Raw genomic sequence first — 19,941 nt, 5'->3', positions numbered from 1 at the left:
GAATGCTGGAAGTTGCAGGGTAAACCCATGGGACTTATTGGGGTACACAAAACCAATGCAGAGAAAGGGGCCCTGACTGAGAGTATGACAGATCAGGCTGCAGCTCCGACTGCAGCTGTAAGGCCAAATGCAAAAAACAATGAAATGTGAATAAGATACTAGAAAGTTATAGGGAATTCTTGTCATGCAGACCCCCCACTGATATTTGCATACTAAGAGACGGTGCTTGTGGAGACAAAGAACTACTCGCTGGGCCAATGAACCCAGATGAATTTTGATCACCAGACATTGAAGGTGTAAGGAAGCGCATTCCAGGAACTGTTAAGATGATATAATACACAAAATACAGGACTGGTTAAACCAGCTGGTCACATGACTAACCAGCTTGTCTGGGCTTTGAATGAGACAAAGGAACAGAAGGCAGTTTTGCAACTGAAGCTGGAACAAGGAAGCCTCTCTCCTGGCTGTCTGTCTTTCGTTTTCTCCCAAGCCACAGGTCGACATTTCTACTGACCAGGTCTTTCCAAGGAGAGGGTGCAGTTTTGTAAAACATACCATACGTGCCAGATTGTGGGAAAACTGCAACCTGCCATAAAACTGGCACCTCCAATTCCCATACCAGTTATTGGGGAACCATTTAGTAGGGTGCTGGTACTGTGTATGACCTTTACTGGAAAAAAAAAGCGGGACAGCAATATATACTCATTATCATGGATATGGCTACTCGGTTCCCAGAGGCCATTCCCTTGAGAACAACTTCTGCTATGGTAGTGGGAGAGAAGTTAATCCTATTCTTCACTAGATTTCATGTCAAAACATTTTCAGTGAGTTATGGGTAATTTGCGTGTAACAGTTCATGTCTTCAGCTTACCAGTCTCAGACACTAGGAAAAAAAAAAGCAAAATACTGCGGATGCTGGAAATCTGAAACAAAAACAAGAAATGCTGGAATCACTCAGCAGGTCTGGCAGCATCTGTGGAAAGAGAAGCAGAGTTAACGTTTCGGGTCAGCGACCCTTCTTCGGAACCCTGAAGAGTTCCGAAGAAGGGTCGCTGACCCGAAACGTTAACTCTGCTTCTCTTTCCACAGATGCTGCCAGACCTGCTGAGTGATTCCAGCATTTCTTGTTTTTGTTTCAGACACTAGGAGCTTCAGAAAGGTACCATCAGACCCTCAAAACGATGATCAGGGCATACAGTCATGAATATCCCCATGATTGGATAAAGGGCTAGAATTTTCTTTTATTTGTCACTCAGGATTCACCTAATGAGTCTATAGGTTTTAGTCCTTTTGAATTAGTTTACCGACATGATAAATGGTCCTCTAAAACTCATTAAAGAAAGGTTTTTGGAACAGAAGGATGAATCTTCTGTGATAGATTATGCTTCCGTGTTCCGGGAACGCCTCATGAGAGCTTGCAAAGTGGCTCAGGAACACCTTAAAGCTTCCCAAACAATCACAAACAAATGGGTAGACAAGCATGCCAAGACCCGAACATTTCAACCAGGTGATGAGGTGTTAGTATTACTACCTTTACAGGTGAACCGTTGAAAGCACGGTTCAGTGGTTATATCAAGTGGTCAAGAGAATTGGTAAAGTAAATTATCTGATTGACAACCTAGATCGCTGGAAAAAGAATCGGCTATGTCATATCAATATGTTGAAACAATATCATCGCCAAGAGGAGAACAAACAAGAGGTATGTCAGGAAGGAGGAACAGTGAAAGATGAAAGGGATATTGAGGGTGGGGCAGAAGGAGCCCTAGACAATTCTCAAATTGAACCGCCTACTATCCAGTTAGTTAATATTGAATTGTTAGGGAGATTGGACACTATGCTTTCATATTTAGATGCAGAACAACGGGAAGACCTAACAAGGCTACTCACAGCATTTAAAGGAGTCTGTAGGGACAAGCCAGGATGTACAACCATAGTCATACATGATGTGGATGTAGGGGAATCCTTTCCTATAAAACAGTATCCTTATCGCTTAAGTCCAGAGAAACAGGCCCAGTAAAAGCAGAAATCCAATGCATGCTGGAAAACCACCAGTCAAAGCAGCTGGAGTTTGCCAGTAGTATTAGTGCCTGAACCTGACAGTTCAACCAGACTCTGTACAGACCACAGAAATGTTAATGCACTAGCAAAGGCAGACTCCTCCCCAACTCCTCACTTTGAAGACTGTATTGACAGAGTGGGTAGTGCCATGTTGCTTACAAAAATAGATTTGTTAAAGGGATACTGGCAAGTTCCTTTAACACCCCAAGCTAAAGGAATATCAGCCTTTGTCACCCTAGCCGGTCTTTTCCAAAGCCGAGTGATGCCATTCGGGCTAAAAAATGCCCAACCACTTTTCAGAGACTAATGAACCAAGTGGTAGCCAGTGTTCCTCAATGTGCAGTTTACCTTGATGTGCTGGTATACAGTAACACTTGAAAGGACCACTTGGAACAACTTGAAACTCTGTTTATAAAATTATAATTGGTTGATTTAGTAATAAACCTTGCCAAAAGTGAATCTGTAAAAGCGAGAGTGACCTACCTCTGGCAAATCTTAGGGCAAGGTCAAGTGTTGCCAAGAACAGCAAAAGTACAAGCATTGGTGGAGTTCCCTATCCCTAAGACTAAGTGAGAAATCATGAGGTTTTTGGGGATGTGTGGTTTCTACCTAAAGTTTGTACCGAATTTTAGTACTGTAGCTGCTCCACTGACAGATTTACTACAGAAAAAGAAAACCAAGGTTGTCTGGTCAGTGAAGTCCAAACATCTTTTGAGAGGTTGAAAGCCATTTTGACTAGAACCAGTGTTGGCTGCTCCAAATTTCACTAAGCGAGGTAGTGATTGATGCTAGTAACCTGGGGGTCGGTACAGTCCTATTACAAGGCGATGAATCAAGTATAGGAAGGCCAGTGGGATACCTTCCCAAAAAACTAAATTGACACCAAAAAAGATACTCAACAGTGGAAAAAGAAACCCTAGGTCTATTATTGGCTCTTAAGCATTTTGAGGTCTGTAGCCGCCACTACTAGAATTATAGAAAAGTTACGGCACAGAAGGAGGTCATTCAGCCATCATGTCTGCACTGGCTGAAAGAACTAGCCGCCCAATCTAATCCCACCTTCCAGCACCTCGTCCGTAGCCTTGGAGGTTACAGCACTTCAAGAGCATTTACAGGCACGTTTTAAATGAGTTTGGGGTTTCTGCCTCCACCTGGCAGTAGAGAGACACTCGTGTGTACTAATCATAACCCCCTAGCCTTTGTGGAAAAATTCAAAAACCAGAATGCCAGATTATTCCGATGGAGTTTACTATTACAGCCCTATCACTTAAAGATTATCCACATTGCGGGCAAAAAACAACTTTATTGTAGATGCCTTACTGAGAATTTAACTTTGTTTTAAGTTAACTGAATGAAAAGAGGGTAAAGAGCAGAATTGTATTAACTACAGGTAAAGAGTGAATGGGGATGAGTGTGAAAATGTGTTTTAAAATTTTCATCTTTTCTTTCCACACTTTGTAATGAAGCACATTTAAAAATGGCATTTCATTCCTCCAAGAGTGAAGGTGTTATGAAAGTGCTTCTGTTTTTGCTAAATATATCTTTTGAGGAATTCATAGTCAAACTGAAGAAATGTTGCACCAGTTTTTTTGCCCCCAAGAGGGCCATCAAGAGGACACTGAAAGGACCAGTTTGACAACAACATTTACTCGTCGTCACATGACAACTTAAAAATAGAACAGAAACCCTGGTAACTGGGAAAGATATGTGCAGAGAAGTGACAGGTCAGAAGGTGGACTTTGTTTCCAGTTGCACTTTTGAGTTGGGAATGAACTATTTAAAAAGGGGTTGGACTTTTTAAAAATCAGCCTGAAGGGCAGAACCCCAGTTCAACTTAGCCTGTCGGAGAAGAGAAGAAAATAAAGGAGAGAACTTTCAAGGGGAGAGGAGAATTCCCAAGGAAAGAGAGAAGACCACAACCCAGCTGAGCTTTCCAGGACCTCTCAAAGACTGAGATGTCCACTATGTCAACTCATATCATCTACTGTCTTTGAGGAAAAGCCTGCTAAATTAATTCTCAATGCTGCCTGAAAAGTGTGCTCAAAGATCCCACTGACCCACCTACATGTACTCAGAGGCCAGGCCGTATGCCAGTTTTGGAACACAACATATCTCATCTGCTATTTCTTCAAGAATAAACAAGTATTCAGCCCAAATGTTTCTTTTGTCTGTAATAGAGCCCTAAAAACAAAAATTCCTTTATTTTTGCAGTTAACCGTTGTGTGTGTGAGTTTGTGTGCGCGCGCACGTGAGAGTGTGAGGGGCTAAGGTAAAAAGGGAACTTTAATATTTCAATCTGTGTGCTGATGCTTTTCTTTACTGGTTAAGATTTGTTTTATAGTAAACTGATAATTTTGTTGTTTATTAAAGAAACCTGGTTAGTGTGTTGTATTCTGGGATAAAAATAAAGTCTATGATTGATCGTATCGGTATGTGAGAAAAAAATTAAATATACGTTGTGACCCGTGGAGAAGTGGAACTAGAATAAACAGTGCGCCCTTCCCACCTCAGTCGTAATATAACGCATAAGGGATCCTGGGCTTCACAAATAGAGGCATACAGTAAAAAAGCAAGGAATTTATACTGAACCTTTATAAAACCCTGGTTCGGCCTCAACTGGAGCATTGTTTCCAGTTCTGGGTATCACACTTTAGAAAGGATGTGAAGATATTAGAGGTTGCAGAAATGATGTATGAGAATGGTTCTAGGGATGATAGCCTCCAGTTATGTCGCTTGATTAGAGAACACAAGAAATAGGAGCAGAAGTCTCCAAAGTCTTTGAACGTGTTGTCACCTCCCAAATGCATACCCATCTTTCCTGGAATTCCATGTTTGAATCCCTCCAATCAGGTTTCCACATCTGCCACAGTACCAAAGCAGCTCTTTTCAAAGCCACAAATGACAAGAACACAAGAAACAGGAGCAGACCATATAGCCCATCGAGCCTGATCCATTATTCAATAGGCTTCAATTCCACTTTCCTGCCCACTTGCCATATCCCTCGATTCCGCGAGACCAAAAATCTGTCTATCCCAGCCTTAAATGTATTCAATGATAGAGCATCCACAACCCTCTGGAGTAGAGAATTCCAAAGATTCACAACCTTTTGAGTGAAGTCATTTCTCATCTCAGTCCTAAACGATCGGCCCCTTACCCTGATATTGTGGTTTAGATTCCCTGATCTGCAGAAACAATCTCTCAGTGTCTACCGTATCCAGACCCTTCAGAATCCTTTATATTTCAATGAGATCATCTCTCATTTCCCTAAACTCCAGAGAATATAGGCCCAATTTATTCAACCAATCATAGGACAACCCCCTCATCCCAGGGACCAATCTAGTAAATCTTCGCTGTACTGCCTCCAATGCAAGTATATCCTTTCTTAAATGTGGAGACCAAAACTGCACACAGTATTCCAGATGTGGTCTCACCAAAACCCTGTACAATTGTAGTAAAACTTCTTTATTGCCGTACTCCAATCCCCTTGCAATGAAGGCCAAGATGCCATTTGCCTTCCTAATTATTTTCTGCACCTGCATGCTAACTTTCTGCATTCCTTGTACAAGCATACCCAAGTCTCTTCAAACATCAACTCTTACAATATTCACACCTTTTTAAAAAAGGAGAGAAGGTTAGAAGACTGGATAGAGGTGTTCAAAATCATGAGGGGTATGGACAGAGTAGATAGGGAGAAACTGTTCCCACTGGTGGAAGAGTCAAGAACAAGAGGACAAAATGCAGTGGAGGCAGATTTAACCAAGGCCGCGAAAAGAGAATTGGATGATTATCTGAAGAGAAAAAATTTTGCAGGGCAAGGGGAAAAGGCGGGGGAGTTGGACGAGGTGCACAGTTCTAGCAGACACAGTAACCATTCTATGATTCAATGATACAGCATCCATGGGAAAAGGTGCAAGGAAATTCCAGAATGTCTCTTCCTACTTATTGGGTAGCAGCTGATTTCCAACCAGTACTTCTTAACTCTCAAAATACGCTCCACAGCACTAAACCTTCCTAGGAGAACTTTAATCCAGCAAGTAATGACAGAGTCCTTTTTGAACTTAAAGTAAAAATTGTACTACATCAGTAACTACAGTGGTCCACTGCACCTTCGTTTTCATTAAAAAGCACCAGACCCCTGCACAACTGTCTTCCATAATGGAGCTAAAATCAGTTAACTCAAGTTTGAACCAACACCCAGCCAGACTCTGCAGTTCCAGCTGTTGGTGTTCAGTAGACTGCGTTGGCTACTGAAACACTGCTTTAGTTGCTGTGGTTCTGTAAGTAGAAAATTAGTTCCCGACTCCACCTGAACCAGATACTCTCACCTTTCAGTTTCTCTTCAAGATCTTCGGGTAACTCCAACTCCTCCATCCTGCCCATCTCCATCGGCTGCATGGCATCGTTTTTGCTTGAAGTAGCTGCAGTGCTTGCGAGGTCTGGAGAAACTTCTTTCTTGGCTTTCTTTGACTGAGAAGCAGATGGTCCAGAAGAGATTGTGCCAGGTAGGGAGGTGGACTCGATGTTGGTTAAAGCACTGGAGAGGTTGTCCTGATCCAGCCCTTTCCTCTTCAAGTAGTGTTTGGCATAAACATGGGAGCACTCCAGGTCATTCAGGTAGGCTGATGGACAAAAGGGGCTCAAGAACTGAAGCAGCTTCTGTGCAAGTTCTGCTCGTACAGTTAACTGAATCAACACACTCTCATCCGTCAATGAAATCTGCAGAGGGGAATCAAAATGGGCTCAAAGAATTCTAGTTAATTGTCCGCTATTAAAAGTTTAAAAGACATGTTGATCTTTCATTCATTGTATGTCATCTTATGACCATTTTGACTTTTGCTAAATATGACATGAACTTCCTTATAACAACATTTTATTGGAGCTTCTTCCAATGGTATACACACTGTAAAGCAAGGTCCTGAGCCATACAGGCCAAGATCCCTAATTTATGCTGAGCTTGCTGATTTCAACCAGGGAGGCTGGAGGATTGCTACATTGGGTATGGTAACAGAGTGGTTACGTTACTGGACTAGTAATCCAGACTCCTGGACTCATGAACCAGACACATGAATGAGTTCATTTCCCATCATGGCAGCTGGGGATTTAAAATTTAGTCAATTAAATTGACTAAATCTGAACTAAAACGCTAGTATAAGTAATGGTGACCATGAAAATACACAATTGTCTCAAAAAACTCACAAAGGTCCTTTCTTTCATTGGTTCATGGGATGACGGCATCGCTGGCCAGGCCAGTACTTATTGCCCATCCCTAATTACCCTCGAGAAGGTGGTAGTGAGCTGCCATCTTGAACCGCTGCAGTGCATGTGGTGTAGATACACCCAGAGTGCTGTAGATACATCCACAATGCTGTTAGGAAGGGAGTTCCAGGATTTTGACCCAGTGACAGTGAAGGAACAGTGATATAGTTCCAAGTCAGGATGGTGTGTGACTTGGAGGGGAACTTGCAGGTGGTGATGTTCCCATGCATTTGCTGCCCTTGTCCTTCTAGTTGGTAGTGGTCGCAGGTTTGGAAGGTGCCGTCAAAGGAGCCTTGGTGCATTGCTGCAGTGCATCTTGTAGATGGTACACGCTGCTGCCACTGCGCGTCAGTGGTGGAGGGAGTGAATGTTTGTGAATGGGGTGCCAATCAAGCGGGCTGCTTTGTCCTGAATGATGTTGAGCTTCTTGAGTGTCGTTGGAGCTGCACCCATCCAGGCAAGTGGAGTGTATTCCATCACATTACTGACTTGTGCCTTGTAGATGGTGGACAGGCATTCGGGAGTCTAAGTGAGTTACCTGCCTCAGGATTCCGAGCCTCTGTCCTGCTCTTGTAGCCACGGTATTTATATGGCTACTCCAGTTCAGCTTCTGGTCAATGGTAACCCATAGGATGTTGACAGTGGGGTATTCAGCAATGGTAATGATGTTGAATGTCAAGGGGAGATGGTTAGATTGTCTCTTATTGGAGATGGTCATTGCCTGGCACTTGTGTGGCGCTAATGTTACTTGCCACTTATCAGCCCAAGCCTGGATATTGTCCAGGTCTTGCTGCATTTCTACACAGACTGCTTCAGTATCTGAAGAGTTGCGAATGGTGCTGAGAATTGTGCAATCGTCAGCGAACATCCCCACTTCTGACCTTATGATTGAAGGAAGGTCATTGATGAAGCAGCTGAAGATGGTTGGGCCTAGGACACTACCCTGAGGAACTCCTGCAGTGATGTCCTGGAGCTCAGATGATTGACCTCCAACAACCACAATCATCTTCCTTTGCACTCGGTATGACTCCAACCAGGGGAGAGTTTTCCCCCTCATTCCCATTGACTTCAGTTTTGCTAGGGCTCCTTGATACCATACTCGGTCAAATGCTGCCTTGATGTCAAGGGCAGTCACTCTTACCTCACCTCTTGAGTTCAGCTCTTTTGTCCATGTTTGAACCAAGGCTGTAATGAGGTCAGGAGCTGAGTAGCCCTGGTGAAACCCAAACTGAGCATCAGCGAACAGGTTATTGCTAAGCAAATGCCACTTGATAGCACTGTCGATGACACCTTCCATCACTTTACTGATGATTGAGAGTAGACTGACAGCATGGTGATTGACCGTATTAGATTTGTCCTGCTTTTTGTGCACAGGACATATCTGGGCAATTTTCCACATTGCCAAGTTGATGCCAGTGTTGTAGCTGCACTCGAACAGCTTGGCTAGGGGCACGGCTAGTTCTGGAGCACAGGTCTTCAGTACTATTGCCAAAATGTTGTCAGGGCCCATTGCCTTTGCAGTATCCAGTGCCTTCAGCCATTTCTTGATATCACGTGGAGTGAATCAGATTGATTGAAGACTGACATCTGTGATACTGGGGACCTCAGGAGGAGGCAGAGATGGATCATCCACTCGGCACTTCAGGCTGAAGATGATTTCAAATGCTTCAGCCTTGTCTTTTGCACTGATGTGTTGGGCTCCCCCATCATTGAGGATGGGGATATTTGTGGAGTGTCCTCCTCCTGTTGTTTAATTGTCCACCACCATTCCCGACTGGATGTGGCAGGACTGCAGAGCTTAGATCTAATCCGTTGGTTGTGTGACTGCTTAGCCCTATCTATTGCATGCTGCTAATGCTATTTGGTTTGCAAGTTGTCCTGTGTTGTAGCTTCATGAGGCTGACACCTCATTTTGAGGTATGCCCTCCTGCACTTTTCTGAACCAGGGTTGGTCCCGCAGCTTGATGGTAATGGTAGAGTGGGGGATATGCCAGGCCATGAGGTTACAGATTGTGGTTGAGTACAATTCTGTTGCTGCTGATGGCCCACAGTACCTCGTGGTTGCCCAGTTTTGAGTTGCTAGATCTGTTCGAAATCTATCCCATTTAGCACAGTGGTAATGCCACACAACATGATGGTGGGTATCCTCAGTGTGAAGACGGGACTTCATCTCCACAAGGACTGTGCAGTGGTCACTCCTACCAATACTGTCATGGACAGATACATCTGCGACAGGTAGATTGGTGAGGACAATATCAAGTAGTTTTATCCTTCTTGTTGATTCCCTCACCACCTACCGCATACCCAGTCTAGCAGCTCTGTCCTATAAGACATAGGAACGTAGGAGCAGGAGTTGGAGTAGGCTGTTCAGCCTGTTGAGCCTGCTCCGCCATTCAATACGATCATGGCTGATCATGCACTTCAATGCCTTTTTCCCACACTCTCCCCATATCCCTTTATGTTATAAAGGCTCAGCCAGCTCGGTCAGTGGTGGTGCTACAGAGCCACTCTTGGTGATGGACATTGAAGTCTCCCACCCAGGGTACATTCTGTGCACTTATTACCCTCAGTGCTTCTTCTAATTGGTGTTCAACATGGAGAAGCAGTGGTTCATCAGCTGATAAGGGGCAGTAGGTGGTGATCAGTAGGAGGTTTCCTTGCCCATATTGTCAGGGCCCATAGCCTTTGCACTATACAGTGCCTTCAGCCATTTCTTGATATCACGTGGAGTGAATCAGATTGATTGAAGACTGGCATCTGTGATACTGGGGACCTCAGGAGGAGGCCGAGATGGATCATCCACTCGACACTTCAGGCTGAAGATGGTTTCAGTTCCAAAGGGTCACTGACCCGAAACGTTAACTCTGCTTCTCTTTCCACAGATGCTGCCAGACCTGCTGAGTGGTTCCAGCATTTCTTGTTTTTGTTTCCTTGCCCATGTTCGACCTGATGCCGTGAGACTTCATGGGGTCCAGAGTCAATGTTGAGGACTCCCAGGGCAACTCCCTCCTGACTGTATATCACTGTGACACCACCTCTGCTGGGTCTGTCCTGCCGGTGGGACAGGACATACCCAGGGATGGTGATGGCAGTGTCTGGGACATTGTCTGTCAGGTATGATTCCGTGAGTATGACGAGGGAAGAAAATCTGCTGTTCTTAACCTGGTCTGGCCTACATGTGATGAGATCAACAGCAGTGTGGCTGGTTCCCAACTGCCCCCCGAAATGGCCTAACAAGCCACTCAGTTGTATCAAATCTGTGATGTAAAACTATAATACAACACAGTGGGAGTACCTTGACCACATAGATTGCAGCAGTTCAAAAAGGCAGCTCAACAACTTCTCAAGGGCAATTAAGGATGAGTGATAAATGCCGGCCCTGCCAATGACACACATATCTTGTGAATGAAAAATAAAATGGCCTCAGAATTCCTGAATTTATTTTTGGGATGTGGAGGGAGGTGGAGTGGAAGACAAGCAACCCGATCCCCACTTCTGATCATTATTCTACAAACCTGCTGCAAAGTCTAAGATCATGTTACAGGACTAGGCTTGCCTGCATATGTCCCACAGCTGAACCTTCCGCCAACATCACTGAATAGGCTCACTTTGTAAAGAATAAAAGAATCGATGAGCACCATTGGATTCACAATCTAACACAAGTTAGCATCTCCAGAAAAGGTAGGCAGAAGTTGAGGGTGGGGATGGTGATAAGACGACAACAGACATGGTGGCGCAAAATTAATGTGATCACCATAGCCACCATCACTAAAATCTACTCAAAATGTGAAATCAGCCACCTCTGTCACTCATGGAAGATATAAAAAGTCTGGAGTCAAGCTCAATCATCTAGAAAGAATGCGGGTACCTCATTATATAAATTATTAAATAGTAAAGGAAAATCCAGCTTACTATTTCAAATTAATTCAAGAAAACAGGACCACACAAAACATGCTTAAGTTAATGGAAAGCAAACAAAATTAGGACGCTCTTAACTGAAACTGAAACATTTAGACTAAGTATGGGTGTATTAAAAGTACAATGTAACAGAAGAGTTGGGGTACGAGGGATCACAAAGGTGACAAACAGTAAGTGCAAATAAGTGAGATCATCAGTCCATCTAGCTCATCCTCTCACTGGAACTTTCACCTATCTAACGTTTGCTGGAATGGTTCCATTATCTGGCCCAAGTGTTGGGGAAGGAGCTTTGATTGTCAAAATGATCTGTGCTGATCACCATGTCTTATGAATATCAGAATGTCACATTATACCAGACGAGAGGGTGAACTGCAGCAGAAAGGATGTTCTACATGCATGCACTGATAGAGCCAAACATGCATCTCAAACCATGCACCATGACCGCCCCGCACAATCACTCACTCAGCCGACCCACCCCTCCCCGCACAATCAATCACTCACTCAGCCGACCCACCCCTCCCCGCACAATCAATCACTCACTCAGCCGACCCACCCCTCCCCGCACAATCAATCACTCACTCAGCCGACCCACCCCTCCCCGCACAATCAATCACTCACTCAGCCGACCCACCCCTCCCCGCACAATCACTCACTCAGCCGACCCACCCCTCTCCGCACAATCACTCACTCAGCCGACCCACCCCTCCCCGCACAATCAATCACTCACTCAGCCGACCCACCCCTCCCCGCACAATCAATCACTCACTCAGCCGACCCACCCCTCCCCGCACAATCAATCACTCACTCAGCCGACCCACCCCTCCCCGCACAATCAATCACTCACTCAGCCGACCCACCCCTCCCCGCACAATCACTCACTCAGCCGACCCACCCCTCCCCGCACAATCACTCACTCAGCCGACCCACCCCTCCCCGCACTATCACTGCCAAACCCCCTCCCCACACAATCACTCTGCCAACCCGCCACTCCCCACACAACCACTCTGCCAACCCACCCCTCCCCGCACAATCAATCACTCACTCAGCCGACCCACCCCTCCCCGCACAATCAATCACTCACTCAGCCGACCCACCCCTCCCCGCACAATCACTCACTCAGCCGACCCACCCCTCCCCGCACTATCACTGCCAAACCCCCTCCCCACACAATCACTCTGCCAACCCGCCACTCCCCACACAACCACTCTGCCAACCCACCCCTCCCCACACAATCACTGCCAACCCCCCTCCCCACACAATCACTCTGCCAACCCCCCTCCCCACACAATCACTGCCAACCCCCCTCCCCACACAATCACTCTGCCAACCCACCCCTCCCCACACAATCACTCTGCCAAACACCCCTCCCCACACAATCACTCTGCCAAACCCCCCTCCCCACACAAACACTGTCAACCCCCCTCCCCACACAATCACTGCCAACCCCCTTCCCCACACAATCACTGCCAACCCCCCTCCCCACACAATCACTCTACCAACCCCCCTCCCCACACAATCACTCTGCCAACCCCCCCCTCCCCACACAATCACTCTGCCAACCCCCCCTCCCCACACAATCACTCTGCCAACCCGCCACTCCCCACACAACCACTCTGCCAACCCACCCCTCCCCACACAATCACTGCCAACCCCCCTCCCCACACAATCACTCTGCCAACCCCCCTCCCCACACAATCACTGCCAACCCCCCTCCCCACACAATCACTCTGCCAACCCACCCCTCCCCACACAATCACTCTGCCAAACACCCCTCCCCACACAATCACTCTGCCAAACCCCCCTCCCCACACAAACACTGTCAACCCCCCTCCCCACACAATCACTGCCAACCCCCTTCCCCACACAATCACTGCCAACCCCCCTCCCCACACAATCACTCTACCAACCCCCCTCCCCACACAATCACTCTGCCAACCCCCCCCTCCCCACACAATCACTCTGCCAACCCCCCCTCCCCACACAATCACTCTGCCAACCCCCCCCCTCCCCACACAATCACTCTGCCAACCCCCCCTCCCCACACAATCACTCTGCCAACCCCCCCCCTCCCCACACAATCATTCTGCCAACCCCCTTCCCCACACAATCACTCTGCCAACCCCCCCTCCCCACACAATCACTCTGCCAACCCCCTTCCCCACACAATCACTCTGCCAACTCCCTTCCCCACACAATCACTCTGCCAACCCCCTTCCCCACACAATCACTGCCAACCCCCCTCCCCACACAATCACTGCCAACCCCCCTCCCCACACAATCACTGCCAACCCCCCTCCCCACACAATCACTGCCAACCCCCCTCCCCACACAATCACTCTGTTGTCTGACCTGATCCTCCAGGTTCTGTCTGATGATGTCTACAGCCTCCTGCTGCTGTTTTGGTTCCAACTTCTTGATGAAAAAAAGCACCTCCCACCATTCTGAGCGGCTGAGAATAAAGGAATCTTCAGAAATGCTCTTCGATAGATAAGGCAGGGAGTACAACCCACCGGGCGGCTTATGGAAAAACGTCTGGGCAACTGAAAAACAAGTTTTAAAAAATAATGCAACATGCCCACCACCTCTGAAAAGTGAATGGATTCTCGAAAGATTCCTTTTTCACTAGCCAGTGAAAACCAGCGTTTGAGATAGGCCAATTTATTTCAAGACATTTGAGAAAACTTAACATTGAGTCAGGAAAGTTATTCACTGTGCAAAAAGATTCAAATATGGATGAACACAAAGAAAGAAATCTGAAGATTGATGGCCCGACAGAACTGTCACCCCCAAAGGGTGACATTACTAAGACCACCTAATGAAACAGACGGTGTAAGTTAGGTTCCAACAGCAAATATATTTGTTTCAGGGTTGAGAGGGCAAGGAGAATAAACTTTCATTAACATAATGCTTTATCAGTCCTTTCAAAATCTTAAGCAGTTTCACATCCCATAAATTACTCTTTGCAGTTACTGCTATGCAGACAAATGTGGCAACTAAAACCCAAAGTGCTGGAAATACTCAGCAGGTCAGGCAGCATCTATGGAGAGAGAAACAGAGTTAACGTTTTCGGTCTGTGTGACCTTTCATCAGAAGTGGCAACTAATTTGAAAAATTATCAGTTGTAAGAAGTATGTGAAGGCATTATTGAGGATGCAGAAACATTGACAAGAATTGTTCCAGGGATGAGGAACTCTGTTCCATGGATTGGAGAAGCTGGGTATGTTCTCCTTAGAGAAGGTTGAGAGGTGATTTGATGGAGGTATTCCAAGTCAAGAGGGGTCTGGGCAGAGTAGATAGGAAGAAACTGTTCCCACTGGGAGAAGGGTGTAGAACCAGAAGATACTGATTTAAGATAATTGGAAAAAGCAACAGCGACATGAGGAATATCCTTTTTACACAGCGAGTGGTTAGGATCTGGAATGCACTGCCTGGGAGTGTGGTGGAAAATGATTCTATCGAGGCTTTCAAAAGGGAACTGGACAATTATCAGAAGAGAAAAAATGTGCAGGGCTACAGAGAAAAGGCAGGGGAATGGGACGAGGTGAGTTGTTTTTAGAGAGTCAGCACAGACATGACAGGCCAAATGGGCTCCTACTGTGCTGCAACCATACCATGATTTTATGTTTTTACAGGTGGTTGAAAAAATGGGGGTCTGAACGTGTCCTTCTAATATAAATATAAATATATATAAATAGATTGGAGAGTTGGGCAGAGAAATGGCAGATGGAGTTCAATCAGGGCAAATGCGAGGTGATGCATTTTGGAAGATCCAATTCAAGAGTGAACTATACAGTAAATGGAAAAGTCCTGGGGAAAATTGATGTACAGAGAGATTTGGGTGTTCAGGTCCATTGTTCCCTGAAGGTGGCAACGCAGGTCAATAGAGTGGTCAAGGCGGCATACGGCATGCTTTCCTTCATCGGACGGGGTATTGAGTACAAGGGTTGGCAGGTCATGTTACAGTTGTATAAGACTTTGGTTCAGCCACATTTGGAATACTGCGTGCAGTTCTGGTCGCCACATTACCAAAAGGATGTGGATGCTTTGGAGAGGGTGCAGAGGAGGTTCACCAGGATGTTGCCTGGTATGGAGGGCGCTAGCTATGAAGAGAGGTTGAGTAGATTAGGATTATTTTCATTAGAAAGACGGAGGTTGAGGGGGGACCTGATTGAGGTGTACAAAATCATGAGAGGTATAGACAGAGTGGATAGCAAGAAGCTTTTTCCCCAGAGTGGGGGATTCAATTACTAGGGGTCACGAGTTCAAAGTGAGAGGGGAAAAGTTTAGGGGGATATGCGTGGAAAGTTCTTTACGCAGAGGGTGGTGGGTGCCTGGAACGCGTTGCCAGCGGAGGTGGTAGACGCGGGCACGATAGCGTCTTTTAAGATGTATCTAGACAGATACATGAATGGGCAGGAAGCAAAGAGATACAGACCCTTAGAAAATAGGCGACATGTTTACATAGAGGATCTGGATCGGCGCAGGCTTGGAGGGCCGAAGGGCCTGTTCCTGTGCTGTAATTTTCTTTGTTCTTTGTATGGCACCATGAGATCGATCTGAATGTGTCATCCAAAAGACAGCAACTCCAACAATGCAGCACTCCTGCAGTACTGTTTAAAAATAAAGGGTCGCCCATTTAAGACAGAGATGAGGAGAATTCTTTTCTCTCAGAGGGTCGTGAGTCTTTGGAATTCTCTTCCTCAAAAGGCAGTGGAAGCAGAGTCTTAAAATATTTTTAAGGCAGAAGTAGATAGATTCTTGATATGCAAGCGGGTGAAAGGTTATGGTAGGTGGGAATGTGAAGTTGAGGTTATAATCACATCAGCCATGATCTTATTGAATGGCAGAGCAAGCTCGAGGGGCCAAGTGGCCTACTCCTGCTCCTAATTCGTATGACCCTATGTTCGTATGCTTGTTTATCAGCCTATGCTATGTGCTCAAATCTGCACTGCTGTTTGACCCATAACCATCTGACTAATGAGCCAAGCTGAGAATTTGAAGACAGTTCAGTGAAAGTGAAATCAATCACACAGACAGATTTGTTGGATTTTCCCTGTTCCTGAAACTTATGAGCACAGGAGGTGCCCAATTTATAATGGCTACAGTCATCACAAACTTAATGGTTGATAACTCAGACAGCTGCAGTTTCACCTGTGGTGGTGCAACTGTGCCCCAGATTCCTTTCACAATCATTTCACCAATAAATTAAACAGTAGCCTTGACTTTAGACTGGCATACTGTCAATAAACTTTATAAAAATACTTTGCTACTTTTGTTTTACTATTGCCCTTGCTGGATATCAAGCACACTCCAGTGCTACTTCCAAACGGCTTCTCTTCAGATGAAAACCTAGTCTGCGGCAAGTCTTACCATCATGGTAAGAAACATCCTGAAGTCCAAGTGGGACCTCGCCTAATATTTCTACAAATACTTCAAGAAGAGCTCAATGAATAGGCAGGAGAGAATCTCAAACTGATTTTTCTTATCTAATACAGGGCACAAAGACCTGCCACACCCCTGACTGAGATTAGCTGAACACAGACTACAGACGAAACCAGAGAATTTACTGCATCAACCACTCACTGAAGGAAGCACAGAGCCAGTAGATTTCAGCATTTTCTCTTTCCATCTCCAGTACAGTACATTATTTTGGGACCAAAAGAGTACCGTTTGCTCCTAACCCAATGTTCATGAAACTTTAATTGGCTCCTGGGTGATGTTCAGGAGTCGTACATCCTAAAGACAGAATAACACTCAGGACTCAAATCAAATTTACTTATTCATGAGCATGGGCGCAATCACCAAAATAGATGTAGGTGTTGAATAAAACAATCACATGTCGAACTGTAACAGGAAGGAATTTGGAATTAACAGAGGAAAAATCATTAAAGCTGGGCCTAGAACAGAGATGCAACAAAAGTAAAGTAGTGTGCAGTATTGCTCATTATACCCGAGGTTTTAGGTTTCCCTTGAAGATCCAAAAAAGAGCTCAGGAATCAAAGTTAAGAGGAAATGTTAAGGAAACTGGGTTTGATCCTGTAGGGAGAGAAGACTGAGGTAACTTAATCTAAGTTATGAAGAGGATTGCTAAAATTGATTCAAAGTACTCAAATTGACCATTTTAAAATTTAAGAAAAATAATTTCCATTAGTAGCATACATGGGTTCGACCCGTTTAGGAATGTTCCCAGAGAAAGTACATAAGAAATAGGAACAGGAGTAGGCCATTTGACCCTTCAAATCTGCTCTGCCATTCAATAAGATCATTGCTGAGCTCCTACCTCAACTCCACCTTCCCACACTATCCCCAAATCCCTCAATTCCTGATCATCCAAACATCTACTGACCTCAGTCTTGAATATACTTGACAATTGAGCATTCACACCGCTGAGGTGGAGAATTTCAAAGATTCACAACCCTCCGAGTGAAGAAATTTCTCATCTCAGTCCTAAATGGTTGATCCCTTATTGAGATTGTGACCCAGTATTCTAGATTCCGCAGCCAGAGGATGCATTTTCTCAGCATCTACCTTGTCAAGCCCCATAAGAATTTTGTGTTTCAATGAGATTACCTCTCATTCTTCTAAAGTCCAGAGAATATGGGCCGAGTCTACTCAATCCCTCCTCATAGGATATTGTCTCATCCCAGGAACCAGTCCACTGAACCTTGATTCCCTCTAGGGCAAGAGTGTCCTCCCTTCGGTATGGAGACCAAAACTGCACACAATACACAGGTGTGGCTTGGCCAATGCACTGTACGATTGTAACAAAACTTCTTCATTCTTACACTATTCGCTTTGTAACAAAAGATAACATACCATTTGCCTTCCTAATTGCTTTCTGTACCTGCATGTTAACTTTGTGATTCATGTACAAAGAAACCCAGGTCCCTCTGAAAGCAAACATTTCCCTGTCTCTCACCACGCAAAAGATATTTTGCTTTATTTATTTTTCCTACCAAAGTGGATAATTCATACGTCATCACATATTCCATCTGCCATGTTCTTGCCCACACACCCAACCTGTCTATATCCCTCTGCAGCCAAGGAAGACACTAGTGTATTGGTAATGTTCCTAGACTAGTAATCCAGAAGCCTCAACTAATGCTCTGTAGACGAGTTCAAATCCCACCTAGTGGAATTTAAATTCAGTTATTTAAAAATCTGTGATAAAAAGCTAGTCTCAGTAATGGTGACAATGAAACAACCAGATCGTCATAAAAACCCATCTGGTTCACTAATGTCCTTTAGGGAAAGAAATCTGCCGTCCTTACCCGGTCTAGCCTACACGGGACTCCAGACCCACAGCAATTTCCATTCACCCTTTAATGCCCTCTGAAATGGCAAAGCAAGTTACTCAGATGGATCAAACTGCTACAGAAAAGTCAAAATAAAATTAGAGAAAAGCCTTAGATTACAGGACAAAGTAGATGGGCTGGTAAAATGGGCGGGGCTGTGGCAAATGGAATCTAATCCTGAGAAGTGTGAGGTGATGTCTTTTGGGAGGACTAACAAGGCATGGGAATATACAATGGATGGTAGGATCCTAGGAAGTACAGAAGGTCAGAGGGACCTTGGTGTACTTGTCCATAGATCACTGAAGGCAGCAGCACAGGTAGATAAGGTGGTTAGGAAGGCATATGGGATACTTGCCTTTATCAGCCGAAGCATAGAATATAAGAGCAGGGAGGTTATGATGGAGCTGTATAAAACACTAGTTAGGCCACAGCTGGAGTACTGTGTACAGTTCTGGGCACCACACTATAGGAAGGATGTGATTGCACTGGAGAGGGTGCAGAGGAGATTTACCAGGATGTTGCCTGGGCTGGAGCATTTCAGCTTTGAGGGGAGACTGAAAAGGCTAGGGTTGTTTTCCTCAGAGCAGAGAAGGCTGAGGGGAGACATGATTGAGGTATACAAAATTATATGGGGCATTGATAGGTTAGATAGGAAGAAACTTTTTCCCTTAGCGGAGGGGTCAATAACCAGGGGGCATAGATTTACGGTAAGGGGCATGAGGTTTAGAGGGATTTGAGGAAAATAATTTTCATCGAGAGGGTGGTTGGAATCTGGAACGCAATGCCTGAAGAGGTGGTAGAGGCAGTAACCCTCACAATATTTTAGTATTTAGATGAGCACTTGAAACGCCATAGCATACAAGGCTACGGGTCAAGTGCTGGAAAATGGGATTAGAATAGTTAAGTGCTTGATGGCCGGCACAGACACGATGAGCCGAAGGGCCTGTTTCTGTGCTGTATGACTATGACCCGGCAACAGAAATGACAACAGCACAACTTGCCCAGTCGACCAGGCAAAGTTCTCCCTGGGGACCTGGGCCAAAATTAGGATCGCTGTCGCACAGACTAGTCAAGCTAACTCAATCATACTCAGCGAATTGTACCTTACAGGCAATGCCCCAGACTCCTCCATTACCAGAAGTAGCAGCACAGTGGTATACAGTGACGAGGAAGTGGCCCTGGGAGTCATCAACATTTGCTCCAAACCCCATGAAGTCTCATGGCATCAGGCCAAACATGGGCAAGGAACCTCCTGATCACCACCTACTGTCACACCCACCTCCCCTCACCTCAGCTGATGAATCAGTACTCCTCCACATTGAAGACGTTATAGCAGGGCACTTCGAAAAATTCAAGGTAATCAGGGAAAGTCAACATGGTTTTGTGAAAGGGAAGTCATGTTTAACCAATTCTA

The 19,941-nt window shown here is 45.4% G+C and overlaps 1 protein-coding gene across 4 annotated transcripts in view; it reads right to left on the bottom strand.

Moving 5' to 3' along the window:
• LOC137366082 (cullin-9) overlaps positions 1-19,941 on the bottom strand; it is a 413,970-nt gene that overhangs the window by 245,443 nt on the left and 148,586 nt on the right. For all 4 annotated transcript variants that reach the window (XM_068028163.1, XM_068028162.1, XM_068028164.1 and 1 more), the window contains exons 6-7: positions 13,582-13,772; positions 6,384-6,774 (exon numbers count right to left, since the gene is read on the bottom strand). In XM_068028163.1, coding sequence (XP_067884264.1) covers positions 6,384-6,774; positions 13,582-13,772 — 582 coding nt within the window. The remainder of the gene's footprint in view (positions 1-6,383; positions 6,775-13,581; positions 13,773-19,941) is intronic.

Source organism: Heterodontus francisci, chromosome 3, assembly GCF_036365525.1.
Source record: "Heterodontus francisci isolate sHetFra1 chromosome 3, sHetFra1.hap1, whole genome shotgun sequence".
Taxonomy (NCBI): Eukaryota; Metazoa; Chordata; class Chondrichthyes; order Heterodontiformes; family Heterodontidae; genus Heterodontus; species Heterodontus francisci.
This window is presented reverse-complemented; position numbering and strand designations above follow the sequence as displayed.